This window comes from Callorhinchus milii, unplaced genomic scaffold (assembly GCF_018977255.1).
Source record: "Callorhinchus milii isolate IMCB2004 unplaced genomic scaffold, IMCB_Cmil_1.0 Scaffold2, whole genome shotgun sequence".
Lineage (NCBI taxonomy): Eukaryota > Metazoa > Chordata > Chondrichthyes > Chimaeriformes > Callorhinchidae > Callorhinchus > Callorhinchus milii.
Genome location: NW_024704743.1, coordinates 17730690 through 17751127, shown reverse-complemented (window position 1 = coordinate 17751127; position 20438 = coordinate 17730690). Strand labels below are relative to the sequence as shown.

Here is a 20438-nt window from a genome sequence, read left to right as displayed (position 1 = left end):
CAAGCGAGTAGACTCAGCAGTGACCAGCGCGGCATTTTGTCCGGAGGAACCAGATTCTTGTCTGAATTAACCGGCATATTTAAAACTAATAAGAATACAACTGAATCGGGGCCGGATGTTTTGTCTGATTTACCCAGTGTCCAGGGGTAGGGGCGGGTGGAGGGGGGGGGGGGGGGTAGCCAGTGTCCAGTTGAAGCAGCTCCCCTGTAGTTTTGATAGTGGGGCTGGTGGGGCAGGAGAGATGAAACAGGTCGGTACCCCCTGAGCAAAGTGAGCCGATCGGTATAGTTTGAGGAAGTTGCAGAGATAGGTGGGGCAAGATTGGGGAGGGATTTAAAGATGAGAATGAGATCTTTAACTCAATCCATCGGGGGATGGAGAGGTAATGGAGCCAGACAAAAATGGGGGTGATTGGCGCGCGGAGCCGTGTGCGGGTAAGGACACGGACTGAAGGATCAATATTATTTGGGGGAGTGTTGGCCAGGACACCAGGAGAAACTCCATTCTATTTTCAAATAGTGCCATGGATTTTTAACATCCACCTGAACAGTCCACCTCGTTTAGTGTTTTATTGGCTAATTTGTATTACCTAATTTACCTTTCATTTTATTAGGTAACGGTAAAAGAGGGTGATTTACCTGGTTGTGATGATGGAAAGCATTTGCAGAAATTTGAAACAAGTACTTATTTCTATAAGCACCGGCAGCTAATTTTTGTTACAAGACTTTTGACTCATATGTTTGATCACAATGAGCTTCAAGTATTTTACAGGAAAGTTGGTGCAACCTGTGGATTGTAATTTGTACCCACTACAGAATACTTAAATAATACGTTCAGACATGCCACTATGTAAATTTGTAACCCACATTGACATATAAACAGCTGGAATCCAGGTTCACTGAAATTGTTTTTATTAAGGTAATATATCACAATAGTATTTCAGAAAAGCACAGGCATTAATTTTAAACGTTGCATTATATACAACAGTGTGATAATGTACATGGTCAATAAAGGCTTAATACCTTGGGCAAATTAAAACTTTTCCAGGTCATCAGACCAACCCCTGACAAGTACATAGATTGTACAGCACAGAAACAGGCTATTCTGCCCAACACGCCCTAATTACCACCAACTAGGAGGTAATGCACAATGTTAGAGTTACAATCATGTTCTATTCCGGTTTCACAAAAGATTACCAACTGGTAGTAAAACCAATTGAAAAATTAATAAATGGAGATGGGAATGATTTCATACAAAGTTGCCTCAACTGTTTTCACTCACGACATTATTGAAAAAGTATACAGCCAATCTGTTACAATTGCATTCACAGCGCCACAGCCAAAGACAGATTTTTAAGCTGATTTCATTTATAAAAATGTATTTTGGTGAAGGATGTGTTGGAAGTTACAATGGTCACCTTTTTGGGCATGCAGATGTATAACATGATAAATTCCAAACCATATTTTACAATATTATGGTGGGATAAAGAGTAATGTAGGGGTGACTGAGGGTAAAATGGGAGTTTAGCACGCAGCTCTAATACACTCATGTAATAAGCATTTATTGAAACAGAAACCTTTAGCCGTTCAGCTCATATCTAATTGTCTCACAGAAATGTACTCTGTGTCATATTATGGAATATATATCTACATAGCTAGCTACTTATACATACAAACCCACAGCATGTGTGGACACTAGATGCAGATCAATACAAGTTTACATCTGGTGGACAGGTTTGAAAGCAAATGGTGAATGTAGTGCATTGATCTAGTCTATACATAAGGATTTCACTGATGAGGGAATAAAGTCCAAGTGGGACTGAACAAAAGAGCTAAGAATATTCAAAAACAACTTTACAATGTAAACACCCACTGGTTCCAGCTACATGTAAAGTCCTGCTTATTTGGTGAATGTAATGTAGAAAGTAAAAAAAATACAAGTGATGAAACAGATTCTGCCAAGTTTATACTCTCATAAGTAAAGCAATATCTCTTTCCAGACAGCAGTAAGAAATGTGGAGTGAGAAATCTGAGTTATACATTTCCTTCATTGCAATGATGTTGTTTTTTAAAAAAAAATGATTTGGGACATGTACAGCTAAGCACATGGGGAGAACATCAATATCCGCTGTTGGATTTTGCACGACCATCTCTTCAGTAACATTTGAAAACAATCCCTTGATGTTTTGTTTGGCTGTTCAGAATTAAGGACCCTTTGTGGTGAGAATCCAGAATGGATTTATGCTGCAATGTCCTGCCCGCAGCCGTGCAAATCTAACTGCTTCTCAACAGCAAGGCTCCATTCAGGAAAATCTCCACAAAACATGCAATATTGAGAGAATACTCTACCCTTACTCACAGTTCTTTACTGCAACATTTTGAAACTTACTTGTCTTTCGGGGGGTTGAGGGGGTGAAAGAGATGCTTCGAACCACAGAGCAGCAACGTCAACAAGTCTAGGTTATCTTTGCCATCGCAATAAATAGTATAGAAGTGAGAGAAAAGCCTGCTTTTAAACACCTCATACTACCCTGTATTCTAATGTACCCTGTAATAGAATATTAGCACTTCTCCAGAATCACATTCAACTGAGATAGGGCACCACTCAATACTTTTCACTCATTTCAAAATATAATATATATATACACACACACAATTGTATTCAAGTGGCCTCTATTAATGTGACATTCAAAACGTAAATGTTTGTGATGAAAACATATACAGTACTCAGGATATTTACAAGAGTAGTGCAAAAGAAACTGATGATGGATGAAGCAGCCAATAATTTGGGGCTGACCTGCTTATGTTTCATCTGAAAAATAAACCTCAATGGATCGTGATTTTATATTTAAATGATATATGAATACTACCAAAGACAATTTCTGATGAGTAACCATTTTTCTGAATCCCTTGTGCCTTTGTCATAGGAAAAGGTGAGAACATTGACAAACATGGATCACGAGAAAGCCATTTGGCCCATCAAGCCCCACCCTCGCACACCATGTACAATTGACCCCGTCACTGACTGTACTTAATTTGAAGGGAATCACTTCACAATGATCTGGGGCTAAAACCCCCAATAAAGGGCTGACTTCTGGGCTGTCAAGTTGCCCCCCCACCTGACGTTACTTTCTGCATATTGTACGCATGTAATACATATTATATATGTGTAATGCTGTGTAAAGAGTGCCACTGTGAAGTGACATCAACAGTGCTTTCCGCATCTAGCACACGTGCAATGGCAGGAAGTGATGGCACGTGATAGCCAGAAGGCTACCCGGTCAGCCCCAACTTGACCATAATTCCTGTCCACTGTCCACCCGCTTCATAAGGGAATCAGGGTGGGCCATCTAACCAGGTCATCCTGAAGTACCTGATCCACATTGCATATACAAAGAGCCCACCATAATCCTATCTCTGCTCTTCTACTCACAGCTCTGCGGCTTTCCCCTGACATGTTCCGTGTCTGCCCATGCCTGGTGATGCCTATTTCATGGTCACAAACTCATCTTAGAACCTTGTATTCCTTTTAAAGCAAATGTTTTACAAATGATTAGAAAAACCTCGTATTAGTAAAACGCAGTTCAGTTCCAACTCTCCCGAACAATATAGCATTTGGAACATTTTGTTGTTTCTGCAAAATAGTCTTGCATCACTCGCTTAAAGAAACATTGTCACCAAAAGCACAAACAGAAAGGTCTCCTCAATCTGCAAATGAAAGCAAATTTTAGTATTTTGAAGCTCACACATGCCTTTATTTTGGCTTGTTCTGCTCCCTCTACCTTTTCCTAATGTTTTTTTTTATAAAAGAGTAACTGTAAATGTCAGAATACCAGTGGTCAGTTATGGAATATTTCTCAACTCATTTCTGGTTTGGGAATCCAACATTTAAACAAACATTACGTGATGGGGAGTGCACTGCAGACCAGAGCCTTGGGCTGTCCTCCCAAAAGGTAATTTTGTATTGTATTTCACAACTTGCCCAGGTCTTTGTTTTGTGCAGAATAAAAGTCACCTATCAATTCAGGTATTTTCAGTTCAATGTGTGGAACCGGATTTATTCAAACCTATTTGTTCCAGATTTATGTTTAAAGCCTGTTGGTGCAGTGATGTCCTAACATGAAGACCATGTTTGGAAGTTACTGTTTAAAGTGTCACTTCAAATCACTGAGCAAAGAAGACACGTGGAGATGAGCAGCATATTGAGGAAAATGGTTCCAGATGCAGATGTAGGTTCCAGGAGTAGGAGATAAAGCAATAAGAAACCAAGATATGAGGGATGAAACACACTTAATTTGTGGAGCTATTTTCCCCTGCATTAATTGAACCCAATATTTTCATTTTACCACCGACCTCAGCTCAACATTTATACATGATATTTTGAATGTCACCTGCGCATTAAGTGGTTGTCACTGAAATTTTTATGTTGGATTAATTATAGAATGTATCCTGCATTTTGTAAACTTTTTTTTTCCTGGTGCCTGGGATTACAAATTAAAATGTTATGAAAAATCCTCATTTGTACCATGACGTTTCACAAAAAAACAAAGTTAAAGAAGAATCGCAATCATTCCTAGTAACGGAAAAACTAAAACTAGTTCAGTAAATAGAGGAAGTAAACTCATAAACAGGCTACATTATAAAGGAGTTGATTGTAAATATTTTTGTTCGTATTTGATCCATACTATATATCACACAAACCCCTATTATTAAAAAATAAGGCAGTGTTTGAAACTGGAGTGACCACTGATAACACTCAAGTTTTAAAAGAAAACAGTTCAGTGCAATAACAAATTGAAGCCCATCGTTAACATTTAAAATTAAATAATAGTGCATATTGCAGCAAAAAGGACAGCTTGTGCAGTATTATGTTGATGTTACTAAGGATTTTAGGTGAGGGTGATTGGAAGTCCTCTAATATTTATATTTTATCATTCTATTCAGTTGACATAAGTATTCTTTTTAAATGAGCACTTGCCCTGCTAAACCATGAGAGACCACATGTCATTGTGTAAACCCACATTATGACAAGTGCTTCAGTGCTTTAGAGATGGACTCCAGCTCTCGCACGGCTATACTGATGTTGGACCTCAGAGAGCCATTGCTGAATTCGTTACTGTCCTTACCAAAAGCACAACTCCCTGACGTAGAGTATGATCAAGTTACTCATTCATTTTTGCCTTGGTGGAGAATGTAAATTTGAACAGATGTACCACTTTGGTTATGTTTAATTGATGTCTACAACTTGAACAATGTAATGTTCAGTACCTAAATGCAAACCTACACTGCAAGATATTATAAAGCTGACAGCAACAGTACAGTCCAATCTATTACCCAGGTCCAGAATGTTTTAAAAAGGCTGTCTGACCATTTTGGTTTCACAAACCTTATTTCGCTCTTACAACCAGTTCAACTTGTAGAATGGACACAGGCACAGTCATGCAGAGCTCTATGTGCACTTTACAAATTTCATGTTAATCTAATAACTCACATTTTCAACAGTAATTTTGACTTTTTGTGGTAACATAACCAGCTATTCTAGGTCAGTAAAATATTGTAAATTATTATGACCTTTGTTGTAAAAGTGATTTGGTCCTTTACTGTAAGACACCTGGTCTAATCAATCAGAATAAAACGGATCTGAAGTCAGACACTGAACTGTACTTGTACTGACTTACCAAGGTAAACATCCATTGGCTGTTGTTTGTCAGACAACAGTTAAAACTGTTGATATTTACACTAGAAGACATTCAGAGCAAGCAGTTTAGAAAGTATCAAACATATTATCAAGAAGAGATCATTTTGGTCTTCAGTTTACACGCAACAATTTGTTCACAAGTATCGTTTCAAATGCAAATTATTTGTATCAGTTAAATCCTAAGGAGCCGTTGGTAAAATCATTCCTCTTTTGGCTCTGCACGCATCCATTTGTTATTTTCGCTACAGAATATTGCAATCGAGTTTATTATTTTAAAAAAAAGGTTTCATGCATGCAGTTTTTGTTCAGCACAGTGAATGTGTACTCAGATCATCAGACTGAATCTTATGTGGGAATAAAAGGTCCATCTTGATCTTTCTCTTCTGCAGGAACAAGCGTCGCAAATGATGAAAATTAGTGGGGGTTTTTGTCTTTCTTCAGAACCAATCCACGTTTCTCGGTTGTTTCAGTGCTATATGATGCTCATGCATGCTGATTCTTCATTGTCATACACTGTCTCTTCTGTATTAGCAAGTCAGAGGCTTACAATGAGTTCTTGCAATGTAGCCTCTTAAAGCAATAGCTTTACTCTGAAGACAGCAGGTGCATGTAAAGTTTTTCTTTCAAGAACCTTGTTGATGCACTGTCCAGTTGTTGATTAAAAGATGTCTATATAACTCTGCCATTTATAAAACAAGCAGAACAATGGGAATCTGAAGTAGCTCAGACTCACTGATCAGATCTAAATGGATGTCTCCCAGAGCTGTGGAAGAAACAAGAATTAATAATAATAATAATAATCCTTGCATTTGATATAACGCCTTATCACATCTTCGAGAGATCTCAAAGCGCTTCACAGAATATACTGCAAAATGAATTGATTGTATATTCTGTGGACAAAACACAGCAGCCAATTGTGCACAGCAGTGTCCCACAAACAGTCGTGGACCGAGTGACCAATTATTATTAACAAAAACTTTTGAAGGGATCCACCAATCAACTAACAACCGGATTCCAACTTACTGCTAGGTAAACAGAGGCGTGTGGAACAAGGAAACTGTCCAACATTTTGCCCTGCCCGGGAATCAAACCCGAGGATCCTCTCGCTTAAGAGGTGAGGGCTCTAACCACTAAGCTACAGGACTCCATTAAGGAGGTTTTAAAAATGCTCTTTGTACAGATGAACGTTTATATCATTTGCGTAAATTCAACTTCCTTGGGTCTCCATAACAGCAAATAAATACTTCAATCCCCCGGAGCTCCTTTGAAACACTGATCTCAGCTTCCAATTCTGTGAAATCAGGTGACTTCTGAACGGATTTGCAGCCCTGAGTTGGCGGAATCTGCTGTTTACAAATCTGTTTGTAAACCTCGCAAAACACTGCACTAATAGACTTACAGATTTGACTTAAATATGCTAAGTCAGTTACAGTATTTTCATCAAATGGATTCATAGCACTTTGGTTCAGGTTTCAATTCAAATTTACTGATAAGACATGAAATGGATAATATCTGGGTCCATGTTTACCAAAGTTATTAAAAATATTATTATGTAAAAGGATGGTACTATTACTGTGACAACCACTTAATGCTCACTTACCCGTGCACTTTGTCGACCAACCTTCCCCTCTTCATCTGGAAGAGGTGGCATTGGGTATGGACATTTCCTACTGGAAGCAATGGACCCATTGGATGAAGAATGTGACTTGGCAGGAGATAATGTCCTGAGATGAAACCACAAAAATCAACACAATCTACAGCATCCTAAAGCTGCACAGTAGTGACTAACAGTCTGTACCAGTGCTGGTTCCAGTCCAATTGATGGGGGAAGGGTGGGGGGTGGGGAGTTGTCTATGATAATATCTGGGAAGCATTTGGTTCACTTTTGGACTCGTGCCACTATCTGTCAGTGATCACCTGATAATGAATGAAACTCCTGAGGCAATGAGGTGACACAGTCTACTGAGTTACATTGATATAATGTCACAGGGTGCCTGGGAAGTATTTAATTTCCTGTGTGAGGGTATCCAATTCTGGCTGCCTTGTTGCAAGAAGAGAATAAACTAAGATGCTTCTCTTGATAATAATAATCCTTGCATTTGATATAGCGCCTTATCACGTTTTCTAGATGTCTCAAAGCACTTCACAGAATATACTGTAATGTGAATTGACTCTATATTTGTGGGGGAAAAGCGGCAGCCAGTTACGCACAGGAGTGTCCCACAAACAGTCGTGGATTGAGTGACCAATTTATTATTATTTATTTTTGTTGAAGGAATTATTACCTCCAGAAAAGCAATCTGCCAATTGACTAACAACCGTGATCCTACTTACTGCTAAGTAAACAGAGACGTGTGGAGTAAGGAACCTTGCTCAACGTTTCACCCTGCTGGGAATCAAACCCAGGTCCTCTCGCTTGCAAGGCAAGTGCTCTAATCACTGAGCTACTGGACTCCACTTAAGTAATGACTAGAGAATGATGAAGGATGGGGCTCTCTCATGTACATCCTTGTGTCTGGTTATAAAATAGCTGGTAGCAGCTCTCAAAATAGCCCTCTCAAGTCAATGGTTTTACATGGGGGGTGGGTGGGGGGAGAGTGAGAGGGAGAAACCGAACCTAAATGAAAGAGAGGGAAAGTTTTGATGTATTAAATTATATATCACACCAGACCAGACTGGTACATCCTAGTACTAACTGATCATTGAATGCTTTATGCTCACATCAGGCATTACAAAAGGTATTAAAGCAATAGTTTGTGCTAACATGCATCCTGCGAAGGCCAACCCGTTCCAAGGCATCGAGACAAACTGAGCAGCAGACATTGCACAAATGCAACCACATTGGGCACGAGCTCTGAACAAGACAATGGAACCAGCTCAAAAGAAACTCCAAAGAAAACGTTTCATTCGGAACAAATATCCAAGACAAGCAGAAGAAGCTGCAGCAGAAGCATTAATGTCTGGTATTTTTCTTGCCTGTCAGCTAGCATCTAACCTAAACGCTGTTGAAATTCTGGAAATGGAGTGATAAATAATTGTTAAAAAGACAGTGTATCTTCTTCTTAGCCCGCATGTGATTAAAATACTGGGGTAAAGTGACGGGAGAGGGGAGATTAAAAAAAAATTGAGTAATATAATACTTTTTCAAACATAATCAAAATTATGGAAGGCTGGAAAATAATTCTGGAATGTATTGGAAGCTATGGTAACTAAATTGAGAAGATCCTTGCAATACATTCTACGCTGCTGCCTGTGTGTGTATAATTTGTGGGGGATAAAGCATTGATGAGGAACACTGCAGCAATGTTATTCTCCCACAATACTGTCTCGGTTATGCTGCTGTGGAGAGGCATCTATCATACACTAGGAACGTACTGGAGTGGGGGGTTTGGGGGGAAAATCAATACTGGCAATCAATACTAGCCACTTGCTAGAGCAAGTGGAGCAAGGGATCAAATTTGTCCTCCTATAATAGCTAATGATGGTGCATTGCTTAGGATGACTTGGGGAATATAGGAAGGATTTGATACACAAAGGCACAAAACCACCAAAAAAAAGATCCTTGGCGTGTAATTTCTAAATTCATAGGTAACGTTTTATTTCTGAATGCTAAATTCTCATCCTTCATGACAGAGCCATTTTTCCAAGATGTATTTGCCTGAAAGAGATACGAATGAATCCTAATCTTGTTGGCGGGAGGACAAGACTGTTGTAAGATCCACAATGTTTCTCCGGGAATGGTGGAATGGTCTGATCCGAGTAAGAGAGGGTCGCTGGGATCAGATTATTCTGCCTTCTCTGGTGGAACTCACCTCCATCCACGGTTGTAAGCGATAACCCTTGACCTTGAATTCAGAACAGTTGAGATGGGAGTCAAGCCTCACATGGCTGGATGTTTGCCTGATATTGCTTTTGTTAGGGGAAAGCTAGGAAGGAATACAGTGAATGGATGGTCACTGCACAGTAGAGATTCTGAGTATAAATGTAAGTGCCACATTTAGTGGATGATTCAGTTTCCATGGGACAGAACTATTTGAAGAACGTTGCCTCTTTGCTATACTACCGCAGCTCACCATCAGGTGTGGGGGCTTTTTCTCCCTCCCAAGAACAGCGGTTAAAAATGTTATACTATTTCGGATTGCCACTAACCTGGAGACCTGCTGTTTTAGCTCCATTTCCCTCCTCGCCTATTATATAACAATGTGCTTCCTTTCCTTTCCATTCACATTTTCAAGACGGAGGTAGATAGATATTTTTTAGGTCAGGGTATTAAGGATTTGGAGCAAGGGCGTGTAATTGGACTTGAGGTACAGATGAGCCATGATCTTATAAAATGGCGGAATAGGCTCAAGGTGCTAAATAGCCTACTCCTGTTTCTATGTTTCTAATAGTATAGGAATACATTGAGTGAGCTTGATACTGCAGTGGCTTTGAAAAAACAGTCAATGGGATTCATAGGGCATTCTGTTTATGCCTCTAAAGAACTTTTTTTAGAATAACCTAACAACAATTGTCTGAATACTGAGGTATTCTGTTATTTATTTGCCCAGAGTGTTGGCCTCGTTAATTTCACTCTGATTATTTTGTAATATCCTACTTCTTGCCGATAGATCTCAGGTGATGGCAAGTTATCAAATCCCAGCCAGGTTGACATTAATGGATACTACAATTGATCTCAGCTTCTCTGGTTTGGTGCTATTGGGGGCGGGGGAGAGAAGATAAGCCAAGGTTCCTATCCTTGCTGACTATCTAGTGACCACTACTAAAAAGTTCAGATTATTGATTTGTTAAAATATTGAATGTGCTGAGAGTACACATTCAATCTTTCTTTCACAAATTCGAGAATTGCACAATTCTTGTTGAGAATTCGACCACAAGATTCTGCAAATTAAACCCAATGCCTACCCTCTTCTGAAACTGTGTTGACCATCATTTATTATGTTATTTTCAATACAGATATTCTTTCATTCTGCCTCTGACAATTGATTCCCTATCCTGTTTTGAGATATTATTATTATTATTATTATTATGTGTTTGATCACTGAATAATGCTCTTCAAACACCTCGCATCATTTTATTCGAAAAGAGAAGTGAGTTAGTTTCTCACTCCTGGTGTCCTGGCCAACATTCCCCCTCATAAAATTGATCATTCACTCCACAAATAACCATTTGTGGGATATCGCTGTGCTCAATTGTGCTGCTGTGTTTGCCTACACATACACAGTCATTCCTCTTCACAGTAAATCCTGTGAAGCACTTTGAGACGTCCTTCCAATGTGATAAGGCGTATACCAAATGCAAGGATTATTATTATTACTAAAGGATCTGTAGTTTCCAGGTTTAGTCATCCTTCTTGACTATGGAAGCACATTTGTTAGTCTCTAGTCTGTTGGAATCTCCTCGTTGTTGACCTGCCCCCAATTGAATTAGTGTTTCACACATGTTTTTGGTGTCTGTAAAGTAAGTATTCTGGGGTGTAATTTACCTTTCCCTGGCGTTTCCAATCCATGATTCTATCTGGAACCCCTGAGTCACTAAAATCCAAGATAGTTCAAGATCTGACAGACAAATTACTGGAGAGCATGTTTTAGTGTTCTCATGGTGAAAGGTAAACCCTCAAATAAATGGTTACTTAATGTTTAGTATCTCTTCATTTTTAAATGCTTTTGGGTTTCTTCCAAGTTTAATTTTTTCCTTATTTCTTCTAACCTCTTACTATTATAGAATTGTTTGGCTGTATATATTCTGTAGTTTCTTTCCAGTTCCTTCTTGATTCCTCTAAGATCTTATATTAAACGTCTTCCACAGTGTTGTACTCAGCCTGATATACTTCATTTTCCCCCACAGGCTTTGTAAATTCTTGTGTTTTTCCTTAACTTTCCCATTGATCCAATTCAAACATTTTGGTTTCAATTGCCCCTGTGGTACTTGGGTATGTAAAATGCAAGAATTATTATTGTTATGCACTCGTTCTAACACTTCAAATAATGTTTTTGAAGGATGTCCATTTATCCTCGACAGATTTATCCTCAGGTAGTGCCTCTCAGCATACACCACTAAGATCATCCCTCATTTCCTAAAGTTTTCTTGTGTAAAGTTGCATATTTTAATAATCCTTGCATTTTATATAGCACTTTACCATGTCTTCAAGATGTCGCAAAGCGATTCACAGAATACACTGTAAAGTGAATTGACTGTGTATTTTGGTTTGTTTCCTAAATCATGAAATTTATTTATGAAATTTATGAAAAAGACTTATCTATAATAAGCCTGTTGATATCCATGCCCCTAATTCGTTGTAGCTGAAATTAAGGACTGGCATGGGAATAGAGACCCATGATATCAAAAAAGCTTAATGTTGGACCTAATTATTTTATGAATTTTAGCAGCAAATATTAAACTGAATTTACAGCAACAGCAACTTGCATTAAATAGCATCCTTATAGGTAGCGTCCTGGAGTTCTTCACTTTATGGGCTTTCTGCTGACATTTGCTCAGTACCCCACCCATTCTTTCCCTTCAGTTGTGGTTGGAACTTGTTACTTGTCTCCCTCAGAGGAGTTTCAATACATAAGGCAAAATCTATTACAATACAAATTGTAGGTCTGTTGAAAGGAAAATGGCTGATGGGCTTTTCTCATTCCATATTTCCTTAATTTTCAACTAGTTTGGAGAATGTGTACAACTATAATACTCTTGAAAACGTTTTGAAGGCGAGTCTTTGGTCATCTGTACATTTAGAAAACTTAGGGTCTGAGAGCATTAAGTTCTGGACTGAACACAGATGTACGGACCGTGCAAGTTTATCATGGGAAAATCAGAGAATGCAATGTTCTCACCTCTAACATCACAGTTGTCTTTGCTTTAGGTGAGCAGTCAGTTGCAATATATCTACAAACTTTGGTTTACTTTTAAGCGTTTTCAGGCATATCCTGAAACAGGAGGTCAGAGAGCAGACTGACTGCATGTTAAAAGCTGTTTAAAAATGGAGTAAAATCAGAAGGAACTGGCATCCGTCTTTGAACTACTGCCTTCATGCACTTTGTACAGAGCTGCACATGTCCAGATGGTATGTGTGCTGTCTCCAGACTTTAAATTCTATGATGAAACTCAATTTGGGAGTGGATTAAATTTCCTGGATTAAAAATCAGGTTTTGTCTATGGGCCCATCTTTACACCTGATGATATTGAGTGTTTTGTCCACACGTCCAGCAGAAGGGAAATCAACAACAACAACAAAGTGCATTTAAGTTCTTTGTTGCCTTGGTGAACAAACGGTCTCATCTTGCATTACCGAGAAAAGAAATTGATAAAGTGTAATGGTTCCCATCAGTAATATGGCATCAAGCTCTGCCACTGTTAAATGCTCTGAGGCGCTACGCTGCGTGGAGGGCGTTATATAAGTGCAAGTTGTTATTGTTGTTGTAATATGGAAGCACTTGAGCCTAGTCCTGCGCTGGTACTGGGTTCATTTGACCAAATTTATGCAGCAACTCATTGATCGCTCATTTTTTATCTGTCACTTCGTATTCTAACAAAATGCTAGTGTATATATTTTTTCTTACCTTTGGACTAACCTAGAGAACTGCCTCAATCATCCTATAGCACTTCAAAATAAGTCGCAAACAAGACATGAAATTCAAGGGCTGGTCAGTCCCTTCTGTGTTATACCCTAAAGCCTGACAAGTCCTTTGCTTGTAAAATTAACACATCTGCTTCTGTTGGCCGGCACTGTGAAATGCGTGAGCAATGTTCATGCACAAAAGGGTTAACTCTAGCCACATATTCCTTCTTTGAATTCAAGGTGTAATGTAAAGCAAAAGCAAGAGATGAGGTCTGAAGGAAGAAAAGCAATCCAAGAACCTTACCGGTTAGCTATGAGACTGAGGAAGACAAAATGAAAGGAGGGAGGGTGGGGGATGGGGGTGGAAGGATCATGGAGAAATGTGAACCTTTAATTAAAATGGCAATGATAAACTGAATGCATATACAAGAAGTCAGCTGAAGAGTAGAGTGATTCAGAACAAGCTCAGCAGTTAACTAGTATTTGTTCTAGATAATTTCACTGTCACAGTTTGAATTCAAGGACGTTTGATGCAATGTCTGCAGTGAAAATATGTAAAACCACCAGCATTTGGTAAAATAGAGTTTGGCACTCACCCTTCACCCATGTTCCTGTTGCATTGCCTGATGGCACATTAGGCACATCATTGCAGCATAAGAGCAGAATGTTGTTGCAGATGTAATTGTATTAACAGGACATTGTGTACAGTGAAAAAGGACATCGTCAGAACAATGTGGATACGAAAGTGCTCTATGACTCATCTGCTTACCCTGGCAACACCATTTGGTTAATCGTTGATGGTGATTATGTGACAGAGCCACTGGGTTACCACATCACTTGAAAGTGGAGAGAACATGGTGGTGCTGAAGGAAGCATGCACTACAGTGGTTCTGTGCGGGTGGGTGTGGGTGTGAAGGGGGGGAGTCAGCACAGGATGCAAAGAAGGAGCTGTAAGAAGCCTAGAGATAGTTAGTCATCCAAGGCAGCAAATGAACAAGGCAGTACTACCTGCAGTACTTTGTATTTTAATACAAGGCGGCAGGTTCTAGCCAAGAATGTGCTGAAGAGCTTTGGCAAAAAATATATTAAAATACAATTATTTTAGAAATACCTAAAGTATGGTCCTTCAGTGTTTTTATTCACATCTTCTACCCACTTAGCTACATTATATTCTCTTTTGTACCATGGGTTTAAATACCTGCAGAAAGCATTGGGGGTGGGAGAACAAAGGAAGTGGAATAAGAAGAAGAGGATATCTGAGATCACAGCAAAGCTTAGCAAGAGGTTCTTTCTTCACCAAAATGCAAGTGAATATGCCACATACATTACTATGGTTCTACAGAGCAAACTGCAATGTATACAAATGAAATGGTACAATGTAAACTACACCAAGGCTCATACAATTAGACACAGTGGCTAATTTGGCTCAACATAAAATACAAGGCTCTCTGCAAATTAGCTTTTCTGTTTCAATAGTTTATGCAAAACTGAAGTACTACTATACATCACATCATCACCGTCTATAAGCACAGAAAAATGCATTGAAAACACAGAAACCATTCATCCCAAAAGCAGCAACACGAATATTAGCAGGCATTAAAGCAGCAATTAATACTACATATGTGCACTATCCCACAGCATTCATTTAGTTCATGGTTTCCAATTTTCGGCAATTCCGCAACACTAGAAATTGCTTTGTTAAAGTTACTTTAATAGTGAGAAGGCTGGCTACCTATTGCTGCCTCCAAGCAGTCAAATCAGTCTTGCATAATAAAACTAGAAGCATTATTTTGCAATTATGTGAGGATTGTGTACACAGGGATTTATTTTGGCAGATTTCATGATAGAGTTTGAAACTGTGAAACATACAGGGGATATTGACAATAAACTATGACAGGCTTTATTAATGTTCTAAATCCTGCCCCTAACATATTATTCTGCTTTTAATGAAAAGTGAATTCCTTGCATTTCTTTTTTAAAAATGGTGGCAATCCAGGACTGAACGATTGTCCAGAAGTCAGAAGGGTGGCTCAGCTCCAAACAGTCACTCAGTATTGGGCAAGACTGACTGAATATTCTGCACCTTGTGATAATCATCATATCTCAGGCCGCAGATTCCCCCCCATTCCTTGGTTTCTTTACAAGGAAGAGCATACGTGTAGATGTGCCCTATGAGCTGCTACATAATTCATACAGAACCTATACATAATCCTTCACTGTGCACTATTCCCTTGCTATAAAATAGCGTGGTGAAGACAAACAGTTAAAAGGCAAGAGGTTTTAATAACAATAACTATTTGCCAAAATGTTATAAATTGTCTTCAATGTACTTTTAACTTTAAAACCCTGTGTTTTACTCCATGAGCCTTTTGTAGTTAGGTCATGTCAACGGAACACAATAAAATACAGACACAAACACAATGTAACATCAACCAATAGCAACTTCATCTGCATTCTGGTCACCATCAAGCAAATAAACTGCTGCTCACTTGGCTCATGCACAAAGGACTGATCAGGAGAAACAGTTATGATGTGGCTTATGTCACTCAATGGCCTTAATGCAACCCCCACCCCCAGTGAAGTATTTTTAAAGAATAGACATTAGTACCTGCTAAAAGAGATTATGGAATCAAAATTGCGCTGTTTCTTAACTCATTCCAGTACTTCATTATTGCCAGTGATAATTAAGAAACAAGACTGAATTGCAGTCAAAAAATTATCTTTAAAAAATTGTCCTTAATGACTGAATTCCATCCTCGATTTTAGAAGAATGTTTTCTCTTTCCGCGCCTCTCGGAATACAAACATGGTAATCTTGTTTTAAATATAGTGAGGGAAGTGGCTTTTTCATTCCTAGTTCCAAAATCTACTATTTTACTGTGAGTAGCAATTTTGCAATTATGCATTCATAGAAAGAAAAGTTAAGAGATTGTGGATTCACACTCCATGTCAGGGCTTTGAGCACATAGTCTAACTAGTGGTGACCAACTTTTATGGTCGACCAACTATTTTTGATTGAACATTTCTTGATTTATACCAGTGTATTGGTTAGAGCACTCGCCTCACAAGCAGGAGGACCTGAGTCAACAACCCCCAGATAAAATTGATCATACACTTTGGGACATTACTGTGCGCAAAGTGGCATTCACCTTCAAATAAATCTTTACTGTACTTTACAAAAACTGTAAATTATTATTTATTACAATTATTTTTAGTCCATGATCTGATGAAGAAATCCACTCTCTGACACATGCTTAAAGACTTTTCCGAGCTATGCGTGGATTGAGAAAACTTGAATCAGGAGATGGAGAGTGGAATGTATGTTTCACACCTCCCTGTCAGGCACTGCCGTAAAAATAATTTTAAAAGCAAACATTATAAAAACCAATCCGAAATCCCAAATTAAAAGTCTGAAAGACCTAGAGAGATGTTCAGTCCTAAAGTTGTCTTTAAAGATATCTTTTCAGTTGATGAAGTGTTCCTTAATTATCCCTAGCGATAATAAGGAACTGAATGCATTTTGGATTACTGCATTTTTAAGATTAAAAAAGTGATAATCAAATGTTCACTGTTAAAGATTTTGTGACTATTACATTTATTAATCACTGTGTTTCGTAATCAGTCATTTATTAATCCCCTGTGTCACTTTGAAATATTTAATTTGGGTTGGTGTCATATTGCAGCTAGAATTCAGGTTAAAGATATAAATGACTTAGCGAGAGAATAGTAATTCTCCCTCTTCAATTGAAGATCTCATTCAAACGTCAAGGCCACAAAGTGAAAAATGTGAACCTAACCCCATTCAAATTTAGATCCTAGTATCCAATTCTCTCTCTCATGACATATACTAGATCATCCTGTGGTAATGCTTGTCCTGTTAATACTTGCAAATTTATACCAGAATGAAAGCAAGTTTGAAGCTCCAACTGGTATAAAGCCGTTAATGGAATTTATCTATATGAGCAACTATAAAATCTTATCCAGGCAGACTGGGTCTTCAAAGCATCTTTCCACAGGTTCTGTGTTAGCATAACCTGGGACAGAATACAACTGGTGCATTGATCACAATACTCTGTAGAGCAACACTGATTTCAGGGTACATTTCCAATCTTCCAACAGCTCAGTATTTTGTATGTTTCAGTATTCTTTGATTATTAGAAGTGAGAGCTACACAAAATGATTGCCTCATTTCAAATTAATATTCATTTGCTTAAAATGTGATACATTCCAAAGCAAACAGAGATTTCAAATAATTCACCAGCGCAGTCTTCAAGTGTAAAACGTGACAGAGTCCCTAATGACGAGAGTGTACAGGGGACTGGGCACAGGAGTGATAATGGATTCTAGATTTTGGAGTTGGGTCTACTCCCACTTTTGGAGAGAGGAGAGTGGAAAGTTGATTGTTGTTGGAAGCCTTCATTCAAGCAATAAATAGAAATCCATTTGAAGTGAATTCTCATTTTAAGGGAGAATTGAATGTTTTTTTTCCCAGATAAATCTAACTTGTCCAATTATCTCTCTCCACTGATATACACCCGCCTCTTCTCTTGTTCTAGCCGCCTCCTCTAGGGTGCGGCTTCATGGGCCATCGTTGCCATCTGGTGCCTCGCACTGTGCTCATTGCTCATATGTAAACCTTGGCAATGATTGTCAGCGGGCCACTTGACTGTAGAGGGCTTCCACCAAGCCTGACCTCTCCCCACCTGGCTCCCACGCACCTACACACACATGCACAGTACGCAATACTACATAAGGACCAGAAGCAGGAACCCTGGTTGGTTTTTCCCCTCCTTAACCCTGGGAAGGCCAGGGCCAATTTAAACTCCACATGCACCTCTAAGCATGGATTGGGATTTGAACCAGCAAGTACTTGAACTGTGAAGTGCAGCTCTACCCATTACACCATCAGGGATGCCCCTGAAAGAAATCCTTTTATTGTCATGGGTAAAAATGTCCTGAGTGTGTTATAGTGTAATGGAAAAGGCGGAGAGGCTCCGGGACAGAGTTCCAGAGGGTCGGGGCAGAAAGGCTGATGGCCCGACTGCTGATGGTGGGGAGGGCAGATCGCAACTCTTAGAACGGTTTCAACAGCTCATTCAAGTTTTTTTTAGTAAGAAAGGCAAACGCTTAAAGAAGTCAATGAAGAAAACCCCACTTGCTGAAGTTACTTACTGTACACACCATAAAACATGTAGAACAATGGAAATTGACAGTACAGACGGAGACCTTTCAGCCCATTACACACGTGCTGGCCAGCTCTCTGAAAGAGTATCCATTTAGTCCCATTCTCCTGTTTTCCTCAGTGCAGATAGAAAATACAGAATGTAATGCATCACGCCAAAACAATTTCTACTTCAAAGCTGTGTACTCACTCTGTAGAGTTAGAGCGTGGTCTGAATTTCTTTCCTTTCATTTTCTTTCGGTTGGCTCCCAAATTCCCTGAAGGAAATAATCAAAACATAATCAGAACAACAACAAAATTACATTTGTATAGCGCCTTTCACGTTGGGAGGACATCCCAAGGCACTGGCATAAGCCTAAAGAAAGAAGTTCTCCAGTAGCAACTGTTACATTCCTGTTCCTCCGTCTGCCAGACAACAACCTGGAAATAAAATGATGGGATCTTGCTTGCGGTGACTTACTGCTGTGCTCCAAGGAGGTTTCCAACCCTGATAATATGTTCTCGTATTCTAAATGGCTGCAGTAGACAGTAGGGAAGGGAAGGAAAAATGGCAACACTTTACAACATGCAAAAACATCTCACGTGGGGTGACACTATCGGGAACGTGCTGATGTTCCCACGTCCCATTCACGCTCTTTCACATCTGGAGCTAGCACAGAGCAGGACTGAAGGTAGCAGAGAGCAGAGAAAGACATGAATGTGAACTCACCAACTAGCAGGTGTTGAATTTCTAACTCTACTTCGCTTCACGCCCCATCTCCATGCAGGCTCCAGTGCTAAGCAACATCAATGACATCGCAACGCAAGCATGCATTGAACAGACACGGGCTCAGATTCTGTGCCTCAGTAAAGGATAAGAAACAAGAAGACCTTTCAACGTGGAATGTGCTCTCGTTTCTGCATGCAAACCAAACCATATAAAGTTAATCGGCACCACAGCACACCATAAAACCCATCAAGATGAGATGAGTAGCCAATTAATTTGAATTTGGAGTTGATTTGAATTTAGGGTTAATTTAGATGAGGAACTGATATAAAGCAGGTTAACTGGGACAGGGGAAAGGAAGTGACAAGATGAACCATGGAAACTCTTCTCTCTGGTATCCAGATCCAACCAAGTGAACATAATATTTAAATTTCTGATTGGAAGTGAGATCAGATCAAAAATTTACATTATTATTAATACTAATCTTACATTTGGCAAGAATGTCTCAAAGCACTTCAAGGGATTTACTCTATAGTGACTGTATTTTTGGCAGTAAAATGCGGCAATCGATATTGTACACAGCAAATAACCAACTTTAATTGAGCCATTGTTAAAATAGAGATGGTTCTCTGCTTGTTTAATAAGGTTATGAAGAGGTATAAAGAAATGGTTTTAAAAGATCTGCCATGATCTAATAAATTACTGGACCAGCCTCGATGGGCTAAATGACCTCTTCCTGTTTCTATGATACAATGCACTTAAGAGTTGCCATCACTATAGCATTACGGTGTTGCTACTGCATCCTTTCCATTCCCTGACTTCAATCCCAAATATACCAACAATGTAAAATTTAGCCATGGGTACGGTTTGGAGGTTTTATCCGTCATGTTGTACTGGGGTTAACCAACTAAAAATGAAACTTGCATTAAATATTAAAGAGCACAAACCTTGCCAAGAGTTACTTCTTGGTCGGCCATTTTCACACACTTCTGAAATATGTTTTTCCTCTGGAATCCGTTCACTCCAAGAATGCGAGAGTCCATTTGATCTGAAATAAAGTGAGGCACACAATACAATACAGTTTCCGCTTGGAGTTAATCAAAGGTTTGATGAGGTTCCAGAGAATAATGGGAACATTTGATTATTCTGTGGATTCTCAAACGTGCATTGTCACAATACCCAAACGGAGACGTCACTCCATCTGTTATTTGTTTTGATGCAATACTGACGGTGACATTCAAACAAAGAAACTTGCATGAGTTAACAGAAAGTGCAGCCTTTGGCGTGACA

General features: G+C 39.1%; 1 protein-coding gene across 1 annotated transcript in view; it reads right to left on the bottom strand.

Annotated features, from left to right (window-relative positions):
• Nucleotides 1-5820: 5820 nt before the first annotated feature.
• The window catches only part of LOC103181585 (disintegrin and metalloproteinase domain-containing protein 22), a 140960-nt gene continuing 126342 nt past the window's right edge, over nt 5821-20438 (bottom strand). Inside the window, exons 28-31 of the mRNA XM_042331863.1 lie at nt 20096-20196; nt 18633-18699; nt 7298-7421; nt 5821-6460 (exon numbers count right to left, since the gene is read on the bottom strand). Coding sequence (XP_042187797.1) covers nt 6440-6460; nt 7298-7421; nt 18633-18699; nt 20096-20196 — 313 coding nt within the window. The 3' untranslated portion in view covers nt 5821-6439. The remainder of the gene's footprint in view (nt 6461-7297; nt 7422-18632; nt 18700-20095; nt 20197-20438) is intronic.